The 15,971-nt window shown below is 42.3% G+C and overlaps 1 protein-coding gene across 4 annotated transcripts in view; it reads right to left on the minus strand.

The window, feature by feature from the left end:
* Positions 1–15,971, minus strand: part of TFDP1 (transcription factor Dp-1) — a 118,844-nt gene that overhangs the window by 81,362 nt on the left and 21,511 nt on the right. For all 4 annotated transcript variants that reach the window (XM_045007330.1, XM_045007313.1, XM_045007320.1 and 1 more), the window contains exon 3: positions 13,539–13,605. In XM_045007330.1, coding sequence (XP_044863265.1) covers positions 13,539–13,605 — 67 coding nt within the window. The remainder of the gene's footprint in view (positions 1–13,538; positions 13,606–15,971) is intronic.

Here is a 15,971-nt window from a genome sequence, read left to right on the forward strand (position 1 = left end):
AGCCATCACTGCGCGCCGGGGGGGGGGGGGGGGGGCTGATAAAAATTCCTGCCCCCACACTTTCCACAGGCTGTGTTCATTATGGAAGGTTTCTCACTGCTGAGGGTGAGCAGCAAATCAAGGGACAGTCTTCTCTAAGACTGCGGCTTCCGCCCTGGTCCCTATGCGGCTAGCCTGTGTGCAGCAACGGTGTTCTCCCCCCGATGGCACAGTGGCGTGGGAAAGTTACCGTTAATGGGACAAGTAACAAAGCAGCTCTGCCAAAGAACCTGTGGCAGTGGATTGCCCAGTATCTCCACAAGACTTACCTGAAGATCTCTGAGGGTGATTCCCGTGAAGTGAGGGAGTCAATCAACAGCCCGTTCCACTGCTCAGATTAGACATGTGGTGAGAGACCAGCCTGCTTTCTGCAACCCTCTTGCACCCAACAACTTGCTTCAGCGATTCCCAAAATCAAAGCGCACTTACCAGGGGCCTCCTCTCTTGTTTGTACTTTGCCAACATCCGACAGCTGTGACTAGCCAGCCTCCTCCGGGGTAGAAAAGAGCTCCTGGCTGCATGCATCTCTGACCTCTGAAACACCCTCTGCCCCTGGGTCCCCCTACCCCTCCACATCCGCACCCAAGATTTCCTCCTCCTGGCTCGGTCCACTTTCAACTAGCACACAAGCCACTGAAGTATCCACAGTAGTCTTTGCAGTGGAGGTTGGGTCACTGCCGAGTATCACGTCCAGCTCTTTGTAGAACCAGCAGCTCATGGGCGCAGGACTGAAGCGGTGGTTTGCCTCCTATGGGTAGGTATTCTGCAGCTCCTTTACTTTGACCCTGCACTGCAATGTGTCCTGGTCACGTCCCCTTTCTGTCATATATTGTGAAATCTGTCCATAGGTATCATAATTCCTACAGCTGGAACGCAGCTGGGACTGGACAGCTTCCTCTCCCCAAATGCTGATGAGGTCTAGCAGCTCGGCATTGCTCCAAACTGGGGATTATTTAGTGCGTGGAGCAGGCACGGCCACCTGGAAAGAGGCATTGAGACCACTGCACACATCACCAAGCAAACAGGAAGGGGACTTTCAAAATTCCAAAGGAATTTACAGGGTAGGGATGACTGTTGGTCATCTGAGAGCAGGGCAGTAGAGTTCAAACCGATAACCAGAGAAGTGAGAACAAGCATTGTGGGACACCTCCCAGAAGCCAATCGCAGCGCTGTAATTGACTATGGTGTCTACACTGGCACCACAGCACTGTAGTCCCAGTTCAGAAAGCAGTGTGTCTCTCGTTGGGGTGGGGGTTTTTTAAGCGCTACAACCGGGCAGTTTCTGTGTACTAAGTGGCTTGGCAGTGTGTGGACCTCAAGAATTACAGTGCAGAAAGCTGCTTTACTGCACAGAAACTTGTCAGTGTAGACAAGCCCTAAGTATCAAGGGTCAGCAGGCTCTTTGATCAGAGGGTACAAGTTCTAAAAGGTCTTATCAACTGCTTCACCAGAGGGTGGAGCAAAACAGTTTCCTCTAAAAGAAACAAGGTAAGTAGAAAGGCCACTAGATGCCACCAGTTGCTAAAGAGAGCTTCAACATTAAAGAGCAGAAATTCCAGAAGAGTTGGAACCAGATGAGAGAAGGGATCCAGTCCATCTGAACAAATCTTTTGAATTCATTCTACTTGGCAACAGTGCTTTCTTGTTGAGGGCTTATTGGATTCCAACAAGAGTATCTTGATCTCTTCCAAGAAGTGTCAGTCACTACCATAGAAATCCATGAGCCATTCTCTGTGGTAAAGAGATCTTAACACTCCATAGGCTACTTTGCCACACTACTGCAACAGGTCCTGACAAAAGATAAAAGAGCCAGCAGATGTGAGCACAGGCATATTGCATCCAAGCTAGTGTGATCAATCATGCTGGCAGTCTTGACAAATGTTCCCAAGGACACTGGGGATCAGAGAGAAGGCTTCATCCCAGTTCAAGAGAGATGTCTGTCACAGACTGTGTCCCCGCTGATGCTCTCAAGCAGAATAGCAGATACAGCATTCTGACTTGTAGTTGACCCCCAATAGGCAAAACTTAAACGTGCCACCTAAGTTTTTAAATGACCACATGTACTGGTCAGCACCTTTCCACTGAGGTTTGGTGTGTGTTTGTTCGGGGTTTTTTTTGGGAGGGGTTAAATTTACCCTCCATTAGGTGAATAGCCAAAGGAAATCAGTTCTGGAGGCTCCACTTCTACCAATGGATTACCAAGGGAGGCTGGGCTTCCTCCTACCTGTTCACTTAGTACATGGTAATCATTTTGTCTGTAAGAATTTGACCCAATTTCTCACCGACCTGAGGGAAAAACATTTTGAGGGACAGTTTTATGGCCCTCAGTTCAAGATATTTATATAGAGATTTGTCTTCCTGAGGAAAAGATTTTTTCTCCATTTGAATAATGTGGATTATTCCTTCCCTTAGTATAAAAATAAAGATACATTTTCCAACTAGTCAGCGCTTCAAATGAACCTCGCCATCCTAAATTTAAAGCATCCTTTCCTATCATGACCCAAGGGAACAAATGGGATCCCCTCTCAGTATGCTTTCTGGACAAGTCAATAGCAAAGAACCTTTCATATGTTGTAGGATGGGGGAAGAGACACTTATCTCCCTAAAAGGCATAGATGGCAAGTAAGCCTGATTTATCCATTTTTGCAAGAGTCTGATCCTCTCCCAAGTGCTAAAGATGACATATTCTCTTCTTTACAGGCATTACTGCCTAGTAAGGGCTGAAGCATTTTCGCCACATTGGCAAGACAAACTTCTGCTATGTGATTTATCAATTCTGTTATAGAGAGGAACTTTAGTCTCAACAGCTGTCAAACACACACCATTCATGAATGCTAAAGAAAAATAAAATACTCCCCCCAAGAAAACATATTTAAAAGCTTCTGGATATTAGCAGAATATCTTGTTTTGATTAAATGAAGGTTTCAACCTTCTGTTACTGCATCATGTTTTCCCTCTCCTCTGCATGAAATAGTTGCAACAGAAGGAGTATTTAGGAAAAAAACCTTGAAGTACTTTCTCCCCTCTTCTTCCAGAGAATGTGCATATTCACTAGGGTGGGAGCTGAAGGGAGCTTGCAGTTAAATAAAGTAACAATTTTTCATGTATGGAATTATTTAGTAATTGACCTTTTCTATTCAAAGTCCACACACTAAAATTTACTAAAATTAAGCAAAATGATATTTTGCAGCTCACAAACAGGATTTACATACCAGGAAGACCCTGGTTATAGTGTAGCTAGAAATATAGTTTTTGTTCCATTTAAAATAGGTTTTAAGGACCTTCTTGTTTATAAAATATTTTTTAGTTGTATACCAATACTGCCACCTACTGGTACAGCAGCTGCAAGTGCCTGTCTCAAATCTTAAGAGCCATATTACCCCGGATAGCCTATAGATTAATTCGAGCAATTTCATGTTACCACAATGAAATAGAGTGATTAGTTCTCTTCCTTTTCACCCATCTCAAACAAACTCATTCTATGGTCATCCCAAACCCGGGGGTGGGGGGAGATTGATTACAATTAAACAGTATCTCACCGAGCATTTAAATATGCCTCCAGAATTTATTTTTTCTGAATGTAATAATGAAGACAAAAATAAAGCAACTTTCTTCAAAGTTAAACACTTCCAAATAGCAAAGCTGTGTGAAACTATTTGCCAATTCTCTTCTGATGGGATGGCTCCTCTTACACCAGTGCAACAGGTTGGATACACTTGAGAAAGTTCAGTATTTTTCACTATCATTTTCTAGTAGACTCTTTCCCTTTCCCCTGGCATAGTGAAATATTGCCAAAGCTGAAAACTGGACTCTGATTATTATTCAACTCCCTCTCCTCCCCCCCCCACACTGTTAAGAAACTTCAAGGTTTCACACACACACGTTGTAGTTATTCCCAAGCCAAGCATTAACTCTGAATTTCCTGGATTTATAAGTTTAACTTGTTTGGAATTCTTTAAAGTGTAAAGAAAGAATACAACTAAGCCACCCAAACATGTTTAGCTCTGCCCTGTAGTGACATCATACAATGTAGTCAAACAATTATGAGTATGGCAGTTTAGTGTTTGTGGTCCAAGATAAAAATCTGTCTTTTCTAAAAATCAGTTTAGTTTGCCCCCTCATCACATTACTACACAGCAGAGTTACAGTATGTTTCTTACCTTAACATGTTTGGATTTCTTTTAAATGCAAACTTAAATCTCAATGTTTGGTTTTGGAAGAATTACAGTATTCCTCTTTTTTATTCTTAAATTGATACATATTCTCAATCTTAATTCCATTTTAACTGTTTGAGTGTCTAGGAACTTTATTTTTTAATTACAATTTCATACATGAACACTAAACAAGAAACCCAATGAATTATACCATGCAATGTTTCTGAATGATTAAAAAAAAGTTGATACAAAGTTTTAACTTTTAAGAGCAGATTCACCATACAGTAAAGCAGTAAATTTAAATTTATGGAGATATCCTATCTCCTAGAACTGGAAGGGAGGTCATCAAGTCCAGCCCCCTACCTTCACTAGCAGGACCAAGTACTGATTTTGCCCCAGAGGCTTAAGTGGCCCCCTCAAGGATTGAATTCACAACCCTGGGTTTAGCAGGCCAATGCTCAAACCACTGAGCTATCTCCTCCCCCCTAGTACAAAGCTGTAAGAACATATCAGCCAATTAAGCTGAGTTTACAGATGCTTTGCATTGCCAACACAACACAAAGCTGGTGAAAACCCACTGATGAAGCTACCCTTTTATTCGCAATTGAATTATTTGTTTAGACAGTGTTAGTGAGCCCTGTGGTAGGTGAAAGGGGAACACGGAAAGCCTATTCCCTGAGTCCCAATGTCTCTGTGCTGCAAGGGCTCCCCTGCACTCTTGCCCAAGTTACCCTGGTAGCGCTGTCTCAATGCACAGTGAAACCAAGGCCTAAGTATCATGGGAAATCTTTCTGCCACCAATGCTTAAGATAGCATACAGTCCCAGAATCTTTAGAGCAGTTACAGTTGGGCTAAATAATCTACCAGTGAGAACTTTTGACACATTTCCAAGCTCCCTCCTACAAGAGTTGTTACAAATGAACAGAACTGTTGCATTCAACTTAGCTTTAAAGGAAGCCCGGTGAATGGTTGCTTTACCTCTAATGTCACAATGGCCCAACTTGTTGACCAACGACCACCTCTAGCCTGCATAACCATAACAAATGAATAAAACAATCATTAATAAAAAAGGACTTAGTTACTATTAACTGTTGTTCTTCAAGAGTTGTGTCTATGCAGTCACATTAAAAGGATACGGTGCCTCTGTCTATGAGCTGTGGAATCATGTAGAAGAGCAGTGTCCAATACAGGGGAAAGGGAGCTCAAGAACACTCTTGCGCTAAGATGACACCATCAGATCAGTCTATAAGAAAGAGTGCTCCCCCATCTCAGTTTCTTTTCCCTAGCCTATAGCATCTGGAAATAGAAAACTCCAAGGCAGAGGTGAAGATTTGGGGGGAGAAGGGGTAGCAAGTAGAGTTGTAAGAGTTTAACTGGTTAACCGATAAGCTTGATGCTTATTGGTTTCTGTTAATGGTTAAACTCCGCCCAGCTGCCACGGATCCTGGTGGACATGGGACCAGCCGCCGGGGAACCCAGGCGCCTCAGGATGCCGGTTGACAGCAGAGCCCCAGGTGCTCTATGCCAATAGAAGACCACCTCCAATTAAGCCACCCCCAACAGGCAGAGTAGCTACATCTAAGAGTGCTAAGAGTTGGGGAGAAGGCAAGGAATAGACAAATGCACTTCATTTAGTTTAAAAAAAAATCCTGAAATGATGGGGAATGTGACGTTGACATTATGAAATGAGAAATAAAGAAGGAAATAGCTTAAATGAAATTACTGTAACGGTGACTGCAGAACTGGTTGAAAGACCATACTCAGAGTAGCTATTAATTGTTCACTGTCAAACTGTGAGGGTGTATCTAAAGGGCTGGTGCTAGGTCCAGTATCACTCAATATTTTCATTAGTAGCTTGGATAATGGAGTGGAGAGTACGTTTATAAAATTGGCAGATGACACCAAGCTGGGAAGGGTTGCTAGCACTTTGGAGGATAAGATTAGAATTCAAACAGACATGAGAAATTACAGTCTTGGTCTGATATCACCAAGATGAAATTCAATAAAGACAAGTGCAAAGTACTTTACATAGGAAAGAAAAATCAAATGCACAACTACAAAATTGGGAATAACTGGCTAGGTGGTAATACCGCAGAAAATGATATGGGAGTTACAGTGGATCATAAATTGAACACAAACAAACAAACATGACAGTTGCAAAAAAAGGCTAGTATCATTCTGAGATGTATTAAAAGGACTGTCATATCTAAAATAAGGCAGGCGACTGTCCCGATCTACTCAGCACTGGTGGGGCCTCAGTAGGCATACTGTGTCCAATTCTGGGTGCCATACTTTAAGATATGGACAAACTGGAGAGAGACCAGAGGAGAGCAACAAAAATGATAAAAGGTTTAGAAAACCAGACCTACAAGGAAAGGTTAGAAAACTGGACATGGGAGAAGACTGAGTGGAGACCTGATAGTTTTCAAACAAGTTAAGAGCTGTTATAAAGAAGACTGGTTGATTGTTCATGTTCACCGAAGGTAGGGCAAGAACTAATGGGCTTAATCTGCAGCAAGGAACATTTAGGTTAGAGATTAGGAAAACATTCTAATTATAAAAGGTAGTTAAACTCTGGAATAGGGAGGCTATGGAGTCTCCATCATTGGAGGTTTTTAAGAACAGGTTACATAAACTCCTGTCAGTCATGGTCTAGTTTAACTTGGTCCTGCCTCAGTGCAGGGGACTGGACTCAAGGTCCGTTCCAGCCCTACATTTCTATGATTCTTGGTCAGATGCATCAGTTTCTGAAAGGCCAGTTTGTAGTTGGATAGTATTCTCCATCTTCCCAGTCAGCTCTGAGAATTGTTTTTGTTCATCCAGAGACTAGAAAGGAAACCCCCATCTGGTGCTCAGTTAAGGTACCATTGGTCTCCACAATCAGTGGAGGGAGTTTCCATCTAATCAACATATACCTGGCCCCTCTTCCTGCAGAGGCAGAGCCTCTGGTACTGGTATTAATGACTCCACTGACACATGCACTCTCAACAAAAATGGCACCTGAGGTAGGATTGGCACCAGGCAAATTCTCCATGCTGGCATCTCTGGTGCCAGGAGGGGCATCAATGCTGATGTTAACACTGGTGTCATGCTGGGTTTGGTGGCATTTAAGAGATTCGTCATGGACTTCTCTATGTAGGACCACATGAGAAACTGAAGAGGGCTCTGCATGTCTTTCCCTGCCAATGGATTCTTTGGCAAAGGAAAGCAACTGAGCTCTCTGCAGCAGGCTGACAGAACATGCACAGCTGGTGTTATGGGAGAATTAAACTTGACATTACTGCAGTCAGTCATTTTGTGTGTCCAGCCACTACTAACTTAAAACCAAATACCACCTAGCCAGGAATCATCATTAGGGCTCTGAGAGGCAAGCCCAAATAGCTGCATGATTGCAGTTTTGCTAATCAGACTAGGAGGATGAAAAGAGTTAATGTACCATGAGAATGGAAGGAATGTTTGGACAGCTGACCTTGGTTTTAAGTGCCCCAACATACAAGTTTTATTGTTATGACTAGAAATGCTTTGATAAGAGATAATAAGTAATTTGCTGAAACTAAGAGAATTGGTGACCTACTAGGGGTTACTATATTGACACACTAGGAGTTATGTGCTTTGTTTAAGGTAGCGATAAAAGGTTAAGCAAAAGACTTTGGAGCAGTCTGAGGGAGCTTTTACTAGTGCAAGGAGCCAACACCTAAACTCCCCAATAGCTGGATGAAAGGAGGGACCCCTGGAAGCCCGGCTGGTGATCACTTGAAACCACCACCTATAATGTTCAGGATGCTCTGAACCTATTGCTATAGCATATAGGTGTGTGCGTGCTTGAGACATAATTAAAAAGTAGTTTTACATAAAAGAACTCTGGCTTGTATCTAAGACAGAAGAGCTGTGTCCCCACTGATTTATTCCTGACACCGTCTGCAGAGATACAATTAAGTTACCAGTGCTTTGGGTTCAGAAAGCTCAGAGTAACACTGGTACTGAAGGGATTCGGTGTTCTTCCAAGATGTTCCTGACTGAAGTTGGTGGCAAATACCAATATACAGAGTCAAGCAGCTGAGACACAGCCAACAGCTTCAATAGGAATTCCCCAAAGGGGAAAGTGGGTTGTCACATTCCAGGGTGCAATCTAGATCAGTGAGAGGTTGTCACCTCCTGCCCTGCAACCTTGGTTACCTCGCTATGCTTTGCTGTTGTAGCTCCCCACCTGGGCTACTCAAATGGTCCACCAGCATGCAAGTCACATCTTGAGTGTCTGTATAGCTGTAGTCCTGGTCCAGTAGCTCTGATCCCAGCAGCCTGTCAGCAACACTCCAGTCACACCTTGGCTTCCACCAGCTTTGGTTGCTACTTGCAGGGTGACCCCAACACACTCCCAGTTCCGAATTTTCCCAAAAATGCGTTCTGCACTGACCAGCCCTCTTCTGGGAAGTGTCTCTAAAGGAAACATGCCGGTGGCAGAGAAAGAAAACAATGCTGCCTCCTCCTCGGACTCGAGTTTGAATACTTTCTTTTCATTTTCCTCAGAGCAGGATCACAGAGAGATCTGGAAAACTGTTTTTTTGGTCACCAAGTTGACTAATGGCACCAGAGGAGTCTTCAATGCAGATATAGGCTTTGGTGCCAGTGCAGACTGCCCAGGTGAAGTCTGCAGCTCCAGACAGTACGGGATAAGAAGCTTGGCCACCGTAGGCATTGGCCTTGGGGAGCTGGACCTCAGGCTCGACAATGAGGGAGACAAGTCAAGAGCAGCTCGATGTGTCTCAAGTGGCTTTACAGAAGACCTTGGCAAAGAATCAGAAGTCAAAATCTCCCACAGGAGTATCAGGATGGTCCAACTGGACGCTTACTAAAGTAAAATGAACTTGCACCCTGAGATGCCCCTCATTCCTCAGTCAAGGAATAAAAGCATAGCAAAATTGTGCACTGAAATACTATGTGCAATTCTTCCAGGCACAGAAGACACCAAACGTGTCTGTCTCAGAGAAGATAGCTGAGTAGGTTGCATCTGTTTTGAACCCTCTATGGGGTTCAGGACCTGCCATGATTTTGGGGATAACCCAAGGCTAATTGTCTCAAGTAACCTAACACTAACAGCAGCTTGTTTTCTTTGAATAGTTCCTAACTAGTCTCATGAACAGGAAAGGTATTTCCATTAGCTCTCTGTGGCAACAAAGAAGGAACTGAGGTGTGGGTGGGGGGAAGGAAGGAAGAGGAGGAGTGCGCACTCCCATATACAGATGGAGCTAATGACATCATCCTAGCACAAGAGTGCTCCTGCCCTTTGCACTCAGACACTGCTTTTCTATACAGCTGCACAGCACAACACCAGAGCCATCATATCCCATGAGTGTGAATGCACAGAGGCCTTCAAAGAATAAGCCATTTTATGGAGCCAAAATACTGAAGCCACATGAATATTGCTGGTTGTAACGTGATGAATCTGAATCTGCTATTGAACACATAAATGCCAAACATAGATCTTATATTTTGACAACTGTGCCTCTGAAGATCCAGATCTTCAAATCTGTCAGCTCTAAGGAGAGCTTTTTGGACATAAACAACAATATCGCCTTCCACGGCTGCAAGCTCCATCAAGCATCTTCTAGCCTTTGCAAAGCCTTAAACTAGAGATTTTTTTGTGTCTCAAGGAGAGGCTCAGAGTCTTCAGCTGCAATGGTGATTACAATTGTATTTCCATGATAGACTTGCTCATAAATTATCCTTAAGAATGCTTATAACTTGAGCTACATCACTCCCTCATTCAGTTTTTTGCAATACAATTCAAACTGGTGACAGGCAAAATATAATTTTTGATCATTTTTTCTATGCTTTGGCCTGACTAGTAACTCAGTTTATACTGAAGATATTCCAAAATAGCTCATTGTTGCATCAAAGGCAACATCAACTGAAGGGGTCTTCTGGGACTTAAATAATAAGATCTGAAAAGATCTTTCAAAATACATTTCAACTGTTTAGATAATCTCGAGATCCTGAATATCAAGTTTCAAATTTATTGTTGATGCAGTGCACAAACATGAATAGTTTCTTGTTTAAAGTTGGCCTTCATACCACTTAAACAGTTCATATTCACTGTCACACAATCTAAATTCAGAGCAACTAGTTTTGACTTCAGTTATTCAATCTTGTTACCTGCAACTCCTAAAGCAGTGTAGGGTGCAATATGATCAGCTGTAGCAGAATTTGATGTGTACCAATTCTTGTTCAACTACAGACTTGTCAGTGGATTAGCCATCAAAATTCCAATGATAGTTTGATGTATTCCAGTCATTTTTCAATTTAAAAAAAAAAAAGTCAGCTGTAAGAAAATACTAGAAAAAGCCCAAAGTCAAATCAAACTGTAGCCAATTTTACCCACTCAGTTTCAGTTGCCAACCAAGGCTATCACTTGTGTTCTGGCAAAGACAACTGCCTTTGAACTATCTAACCGTGGTCTATAGTTTAGAAGGTTCTATTGCTCTGCTCTATCTTCTCTCTTCCTTACCATTAAGCCATCTCAGCCCTCTGAACCCTCCAGATACCCTCCCCATCTGACTGGCAGATCTATGGCTGCACCTTAGAACTGAGGAAACTGATCACTTTTTCATGAGGAGGTAGCATTCCTGCTTGTCCTGGACTTCTGAACAACAGAACTTTTCCCAGCCTGGGGAGTGTCCACAGCTTATACAACACAGAGCCCATGCCCAAAGTCTCACTGTCATAGGTTCATGTTTCCTCAAAGACATCCTTCAAGAACTTCATGGTAGCTACAATAAATTTTGCATGCTAAAATGTATCAAATTTGAGGGATCAGGAGGTAAAGCTTTCAACAACAGACTCTGGGTACACCTTTTCATCATCACATTCCTCATGGAACCAGAATGGAGGAAAATCTGATAACACACTCAAAAGTAACAACTCATAATAAACACAAACAAGGATAGAGATATTACAGCCCAATAGGCATCTCTCAACGTTTTCAATCTAACACTGAGGACGGATTCCTGCTCACTGAAATCCATGGGAGTCTTTCCTTCATCTTTAATGGGAGCTGGATGGGGCTCTTATATAATGATACACAGTTTATAGATTAGATAGTGAAAACAAACTCTTCTTCAGTACATGATATACAGTTTGATTTGAAATGCCTGTTTTAAAAAATACCTACCAAACGATAAGGTACAGATATTGTCAAAAATACAGCCATGTAAAATTGACACCTCCTTTGTCAACAGAATAAAAACCTGGATATTTTAGTGACAAAAAAATTTACTTCTTTAAACTCTGTTAACACTGTAGAGCAGGGGTAGGCAACCTGTGGCACGCAAGCCAATTTTCAGTGGCACTCATAGTGCCCGGGTCTTGGACACCGGTCCGGGGGGGCTCTGCATTTTAATTTAATTTTAAATGAAGCTTCTTAAACATTTTAAAAACCTTATTTTCTTTACATATAACAATAGTTTAGTTATATATTATAGACTTATAGAAAGACCTTCTAAAAATGTTTAAAATGTATTACTGGCACACGAAACCTTAGAGTGAATAAATGAAGACTCAGCACACCACTTCTGAAAGGCTGCCGACCCCTGCTGTACAGTGTATATAACAATGATCAAGTTTGCTGGATTCTATTCTAGCTCCTCTATAAAAAGTGCTATTAAATAAGTTCCAATAACAGGGAAAGTTTTGCCTTCAATTACGCCCGTAACCCCACTGAGGATAATGCACAGGATAACTGAGGGCACAATGTGGACTGCTGAATCTTATTGGTGGTGACACACAAGCCAGAAAGAACAAAGCTTGATTTTCAGACAGCAGGCAGAGTCTGCAGGGCTAGCACAAACTTTATTTAAAACTACTTAAACAGAGAAAATTTTATACAGAATTACATTTAAGGAACTGAAGCGAAGCCCTACTTATTTTCCAGTCACTTTTCAGTTGCCCTTGAAACTCAAAATAAACTTCTCCTTATTCTACTTTTTAAAAATATGATTCACAAATATCAAGAAAAATATACCAGCTCTGGGTGTTATGTGCTACGTGAACTGAAAAGTAAATGAATAATTCAGTGTATTATTCACTTCAATATTGGGGATGGAGGATATGGCAGAAGAAAGTCTCACCTACCTAAATACAGACTGCTAACTCTTTTTGTTTCATGTAAACAGCCCAGAGTATACTCTGCTGGCAATATCACATCTACCATGAAAAGCCACTAGGACCAGCCCGGAACGATAGGAGTATATATAGATATTTTTTAAAATAAATAATTAAATCAAAGAAAAGCCCTTGTTTTGTTTTCCAGGGTATAAAAATAAGAAAAAACTATGAACCCATATATTACAATTAATGCTCTACACCTACACTCACCAGTTTAGCTTTATACTCCTGCTGACAAGTACAAGTACAAACGGAAGGGTTACAGAGAGAATCTACCTCAGAGAATCGGGGTGGGGGTGGAGAAGAGGGGAGGAAATAAAGGAATCAAATTTCCTTTTGCCTTTGCTAGTTGAAGCATTCAGCACATAACATTGCATCAGTTTTGGAGTTTAGTACCTGAGATCATGTGTCACACAGAAATAGAATTCTACAGCCTATGAGAGTACAAAAATGTTTAGATCACTGCAGTAGTGAAGACTTAGACAATGCAGCTACTACCTAACTGAATTACCTAGTCAGGAAGATGTATATTAAGAGCACTATCTCAGGCCTTAGCTGTAACTTGGACAAATCCCCATGGTAGATATTGACAGCCAGCCACTATTGAGTGGCAAGTGCTTAGCCTAGACAGGCAGAGACAATTTAAACGGCGATTTGCACTAATCCATTTTCTCCAACTGAAAATGCACTGGTGCAAATCATGGCTTACAGCACCTTTGCCTGTCTCTGCTAGATATCTGTACCAGTGCAGCTACACTAATGACTGGCCACCTATGGAATGCCAGCTGAACCACCAATGAACTTCACACAGTTGTAGCCATAGTAAATCTTCAGAACTGATTAACTAGAGTATAAAAATGAGCTATAAGAAAAGCTTTATAAAAAACTGTGCTAAGGAAGCAGTTGTCACGGTCTTCTATTGCCCATAACACACTTAAGTACACCTGTACCTCGATATAACGCGACCCAATATAACACAAATTCGGATATAGCGCGATAAAACAGTCCTCGGGGGGGGGGGGGGGAGCTGAGCACTCCAGTGGATCAAAGCAAGTTTCACCTAATGCAGTTTCACCTATAATGCGGTAAGATTTTTTTGGCTCCCGAGGACAGCATTATATCGAGGTAGAGGTGTATATCCAAGGCCAAACCTGAAAGTATCTTTCTGATAAAGTATTTTCTTACCTTTTCCAGGACTAAGGTTTTGGTCTATAAAAACCTTAAGCTCTCCATTGGCTTCGATTAGTCCAGCCTAGTAAAGAAAAAAAATAATTTACATTTACAGTATCTGCAGAAAGCTGTAAGTTCTTTACTATTAATTTTAAAAGGTCTAATGTAATTCATTAAGACTTCCCCAACCCAGGTTTCCAAATTACAACTGCATCTAAATAACTATTGTATCTCCACCCCAAAATGGCTAATAAAGTATGTAGTAAATAAAATGTTGTGGAAAACATCTGTTCTTTAAAATACTTAAATAGCATACTAACAACTATACCGGTGACATATTCCACAGAAAAAAATCACTAAGGCCATCCCACAAGAAAACAAAGCAGGGAGACAGAAAAACAGATTTCTGCATCATTATCCAGAATATGCTTACAAAATTGTCAGTAAAATTATAATAAGCCTTGAATTAAGAATAAATGTCATAAGTATACATATATGTGCTTCCTCTTAATGATCAATAAACCTCAACTTCCTGAACTTAGTAACTGCTAAACAGGTTAGTAGCTAGGCCCCACCTGGCAACAGTTGGTAGAAAAGGACAAAAACAATGAGGAGTCCGGTGGCACCTTAAAAACAACAGATTTATTTGGGCATAAACTTTCATGCGTAAAAAACCCCACTTCAGATGCATGGAGTGAAAATTACAAATACAGGCATAAATATATATTATTGGCACAAAAAGAAAGGAATTACTTTACAAGTGGAGAACCAATGTAAAAGGCCAATTCAGTCAGGGGGATGTGGTCCACTCCCAATAATTGATGAGGAGGTGTCAATATCAAGAGAGAGGAAATTGCTTTTGTAGTGAGCCACTCCCAGTCCCTATTCAAGCCCAAATTGATGGTGTTAAGTTTGCAAATGAATTTTAGCTCTGCAGGTTCTCTTTTAAGTCTGTTTTTGAAGGTTTTTTTGTTGAAGAATGGCTACTTTTGAAGCATGGCAACTGGGAGCGGGGGGGGGGGGGGAAAAGAGCAGCGCCAGGGAGCTACAGGTGGGGAGGCGGCACCCATAGCATCGGGGGGGCCACTTGGCACCTGCAGCAGCCAGGATTTGCTGGGGGGCACCCCCTGTGGGGGCTCAGAGCTGCAAGGGACTCCACCCCTTAAGGCAGCTCGGAACTCCAGGGCCCCTGCTGGTTGACAGCTCCAGCCCCACCACCCTGGGGCTGAAGTGGAAAATGTCATGGAAGTCACATATTCCATGATGTAAACTTAGCCTTACTGAATAGTTTCGGACCCAGGACTCACCCCCTAGAGGACCGCATTAGACACGCCTTGCCAATTTGACACAGACCATTGGTAACTACTTTTTGACTATGGTCTTTCAACCAGTTTTGCATCCATCTTACAGTAATTTCATCTAGACCACAAGGTATATCATGTCTACTGCTTCCCCTCCTTCACTAGATCACTAATTCTATCAAAGAAGGAAATCAAGTTGGTTTGGGGTAATTTGTTCTTGACAAATCAACACTGACTATCCCTTATAATCCTATTTACTCCTGGGGGAATTCTGCGCCATTGCATGAATGAATAATTAATGAGCTGTCCATATTTTTAGTTTTTCGTGCAGAAAAAAAGCTTCTGCTGAAAAGCTGCAGCAGTTCCACCTTCCCCCCCCCCCCCCCAACAGAGGGCGCTGTGGTGATTGGGAGCTGCTGCTGTGTTCTGACAGCTAGGGAAGAGAAAAAACCTGCAGAGCCTTCTTCGCAGCAGGCCTTTGAGTCTTCAACTGCATGGAGTGCTTCATCCTTTCTGCTGCTAAAAACCTCCATCCCTTCAAAGGCTAGGTCCTCTACACTAATTTGATGTGCCAGATGCTGGCAGCTATGAGGCCAGTCTCATCTTGACAAGAGATGGCTAACTGATGTCATGGCCATGTTGGATGCAGCCATGGCCATCTATAACACAGTTCTCACCTCCATCTGGCCCTCTTATGTCCTGTAGCTTGCATCTTCAACAGGAAGGTAGTGTCTTTGGAGGAACTTCATAATTCTTCCTCCCTCATCCAACCAAGTAGGAAAAAGAGTGGCAGTATCCGCAAAAGTCCCTTTGCCAGCTCCAGATACCATTGTTGATAGGGAGGGTGCTCTTGTCAGGGGTTGTGGAGCTCAGTATGTCAGAACTTTTGGACTTTTCCTGGATCACTGTGTTTCAACATCCAATGTCTCTGATCTGCGACATGAGATCTTGGAATGTCCTGACATCATCAACTGCCCTTGTAGGGGATGGTGTGTCTACTTCATCTGGCCAGGATGTTCACTTTAGATTGAGTCACAGGTTGCTGCTATCTCCTCACTGTTACAGCAAAATTGAGGCTACTAGCCCCTGATGGCAGAAAGTTTGTATGAGGAAGGGAAAGATGCATGCTGGATGCACACCATGCTCT

Source organism: Mauremys mutica, chromosome 1 (genome assembly GCF_020497125.1).
Source record: "Mauremys mutica isolate MM-2020 ecotype Southern chromosome 1, ASM2049712v1, whole genome shotgun sequence".
NCBI classification, from domain to species: domain Eukaryota; kingdom Metazoa; phylum Chordata; order Testudines; family Geoemydidae; genus Mauremys; species Mauremys mutica.